The sequence below is a fragment of the Protomyctophum bolini genome (genome assembly GCF_963924005.1).
Source record: "Protomyctophum bolini genome assembly, chromosome: 8".
In the NCBI taxonomy this organism is placed as follows: Eukaryota; Metazoa; Chordata; class Actinopteri; order Myctophiformes; family Myctophidae; genus Protomyctophum; species Protomyctophum bolini.
In genome coordinates this window covers 35,943,395-35,947,177 of record NC_137869.1, presented here as the reverse complement: position 1 = coordinate 35,947,177, position 3,783 = coordinate 35,943,395, and the positions used below count along the sequence as shown (strand labels likewise).

Sequence of the window (3,783 nt, the reverse complement as noted above, 5' to 3'; positions counted from 1 at the left end):
ATGCTCTGATTGGCTGCTGATTCATCAGTGTTGCCAGTTTGAGAGAGAAATAAGGAAAAGGGGCGGGGGGTGTGACATATTTTTAACACATTTTAATTGATTGACTGTTGAAATGTTTATTTCACAGTAGGCGGCGGCCTATGTAGAATTTTTCTACTTTCCCTTTGTACTGTAATTCTCCAATCTGTAAAGACGGCTGTGTTCAGATTACCACACCTGAAACCCACTTTTAATAGTGTCTACCAATACAACAGTAATACATAATATAGTTACAAGTTCCTTTCTAATGAAATATCTAAAATGTGCTGTGATATTTAGTTAGTGTTGAATAGTCCTATTTATTTTGATGGTTATAAAATTCTAGTGTTTTTTCAGTAGAAGTCTGCCTGTATCTTCAACTCTTTTTTCCTAAAATGCAACATTGCTTTCTCACTCAACAGTAAACAAACTGACATAAAAGCTCAAAAAGATGCAACACATTGTGAGCTTGTAGATCTGCTATTTTCAAAAGATTCTTTTATATATTTGAAAACTTGAAACGGAACATTCTGCATAATGTAATGAGTACTTTTGCTACTTTAAGTAGGCCTACAGTTAGATGTCAATACTTTTGTACCTACTCATTTTTTAATTCCAGACTTTTACGTAACAGAGTAGGCCTACTATATATTGCAGTATTGGTACAGAATGTGAGTATTCTATCCAGCTCTAGTGGATTTGATGGACTGTGATCTGCAGATCTGTTATTTTCGGAATATACTGTACCTACTACTGTAACTCGTCTCTATGTCATGCTTTAGAGATGTGGTTGAATACATTCAGAATGTTTTAAAAAATGCTGTCCATTTCTGTGATTTTGAGAGTAGGTATATGTGTGGATACATATATATATATATATATATATATATATATATATATATATATACTATATATTATTATTATATTGGTATAATTGATTTTATAAATGAAACTTAACTGAGTTTAAATCAAATGAACAGTATTCAGGAGTTAGACAAGATGATTAATAATTTGTTGGTCTCAGGAATACGAATAATATGACACAATTACACTTTGTAAAGTCTATGAACCAAACTTTATTATAGTGACTTGTTGAGAGAAAGCTATATGAGGTAGAAGAGAGGTCAGCTCACATTGCAGTAGATTTGTTTCAATGTAAGTACAGTATCAGACACAGTGTACAGTATGAGAAATGTGATCAGAGAGACAAATCAAACAATCTGGACATGGAATTTGATTCAGCCTTTTCTGCTTTTTTCTTGTCCAGGTTTCCCTGTTTCGCGATTTCCCTTTGCTCAAGGAAGTCTTTGCATTCGTACAGCTTGTTAATCCTCAGGATGTCGATATCAGACATGCCGTCTCTCTGGCCGATCTGCACGTTGGCGTTTGGGAAGGGGGTGATGCTGTCTTTGCCGGACTGGATAGAGAAGGCCGTTTTACCGTAGTGCATGATGGAGGAGTAGTCATAGGGGGTGTCCAGGTTGTTGGTGTTCTGCTTGTGGAAGTTGTATTTCATGTCGTCGTTGATGTTGTCCCAGTTGATGAGGACGTAGTTGTCACGGTCGCTCCTGGTCTGCTCGTGCTGGAAGCCCAGGGCATGGTTGATCTCGTGCTGGATGACGCCGTGCCTCATGCAGCTCTTACGGTTGATAGAGATCACTTGCTTGCCTCCTACTCTGCCTAGATCAGACCAGCATCCATCACTGTTCTCAAAGCTGAGATAGTCTTCCTCGTCCTGACGTGGCTCAAAGCGGACACAGGTGCTGTCGGTGAAGGTCTGCATGGCTCTTTCAATCTTCTTCTTGTCCCATTTGTTATAGTCGCTGCTCACCGTGTAAGGGATCGTCACTGAGCCATCAAAGAAGTCTTTCTCCCACAGGCACTTGTAATAGAAACAGTACATGGCGTTTCTGGTTCTGGGAGCGACCATGTCTCCCTCCACAAGGAGCTGCCTGGAGCCGTTGTTGGAAGTCAGAATGATGGTGCTGATGTCTGCCTGGACTCCAGATTCACTTCTTTCTTCCAGGATGGGATGGGCCTGGGAGAGGCCCAGCAGTAGCAGGAGGCTGAAAAAGATCTTCATCTTCTGGGTCCTTCAGGGGTCTTTCTTGGTCCCTGATGGCGCTGGAGAGTCTGTGGAGAGGATGCTGGGAGCTTGGTGAATGAGTCTTCTGAGTCCGTAGCTTTTATACTGACCTATAGGACTGTAGGTGTGTCTGCTGGAGGATTAAGGGTTGTGTCCAGACCACTAAAGCCTAAACAAACCCGATTTTTTATCCTCCCCCATCCATCCTTCCTCTTCGATGTCTCCCTTTTGACTGATACCTGTCCATTTAAACTCTAGACGGGCCTGCCCCAAAGTTATTAGTGCAGCCGTGCCCGGCAGCCGGCGAAAACTAGAGTTCTCAACAGGAAAATGAAGGCCTGCCCCTAGCTGAGCTATCCGGTCTACTGACTCCTTTTAACGATGCCATGGGTGATGGGGCACCAGAACTATGGAAGGCCCTACCACAGAACCTGAGGGACGCAACCTCAGTGGCTGTCTTCAAAACACTTTTAAAAACCTTCCTTTTAACACAGGCTTTCCCACAGATAGCCTGTTTATTGTTTATTATGTGCATGGTGTTGTTTTATTATATTGTCTGTTTAATGATGTTTTGTTGTTGTTTTATGCCACCAAATGCCTTTATTGTACTGCATTTTATATGCAATGTAAAGCGCTCTATAAATTAAGTTTATTTAATGTATTATTAATGTGCCCTCCCCTCATCAAACCCTGTACACTCAAGACACTGCCCCCGCTGCTGCCTGACCTGGCTCCGGGGAGCATTTTTTGTTTTGTTTTCCCACAGCTTCATTTGATTGGTTGATTTAAATGATATATTTGTTGTTGATTGCAGCCGTGCCAAACATGCAAAGCTATTATTACAAACTGAAAGCAAATTAATAATGATTGGTATGCTTGGTACATACAGTAATTACTAATTAGGACGAAAAGAGCTGTGATCTGACCTTATCTGTTTGTACCAGATACTTGGCAGCAATAATATGATCTAATTTTAGTATTTTGAAAAACACAGTCTCAGTTTAAGGTCATACTGACACAGTTAATGTTACACTATGGAAAACTAAACTAAGAGAGTTGTTTAATAACACTTAAACATACTTACGAACGATAAAAAATAGAAGCACACAATACAATTCTATTCTATTTACTAAGTGTAGTAAAAGTAAATGTTCATTGTTTGCTGTATGTCATTTATTTCTATTATTAAACTTGCAGATTGTTGCTCACTTGGTTGTGTCTGTCATATTAGTAACATGGGATATACTTTTATACACTGTTGTTTTACTTTTGTGTTGGCTAAATCGATAGTCCTACTTCAATTCATGAATGCAACAGTCATGTAAAATATTATGGATATATTAAAATGTTAAAGCAAAATGTAGTTTTCAAATTCAGAGTCAGCTCAATGTCTAAGATGTAATGCAAACCTTCCCACCCCATTAACCAACAGTAGTTGTCCCTGTAATGACTGGGGAATACAGACCCTGTTGAAACAACAGGTTGGTCTGAGGAGTTCTGCCTTCACAGGTTTGTTTAGGCTTTAGTGGCCTGGGCACAACCCTTAATCCTCCAGCAGACACACCTACACCGGTCAGTATAAAAGCTAAGGACTCAGCAGACTCATTCACCAAGCTCCCGGCATCCTCTCCACAGCATCGCCATCAGGGACCAAGAAAGACCCCTGAAGGACCCAGAAG

At 40.3% G+C, this 3,783-nt stretch overlaps 1 protein-coding gene across 1 annotated transcript; it reads right to left on the bottom strand.

Annotated features, from left to right (window-relative positions):
• Positions 1-1,216: 1,216 nt before the first annotated feature.
• LOC308320220 (hatching enzyme 1.2-like) lies at positions 1,217-2,101 on the bottom strand (the record flags this gene model as incomplete). The annotated part of the gene is made up of 1 exon (XM_080770538.1): positions 1,217-2,101. The coding sequence occupies one exon, from the start codon at positions 2,099-2,101 to the stop codon at positions 1,217-1,219; it is 885 nt and encodes a 294-aa protein (XP_080626664.1).
• Between the last annotated feature and the right edge of the window lie 1,682 nt (positions 2,102-3,783).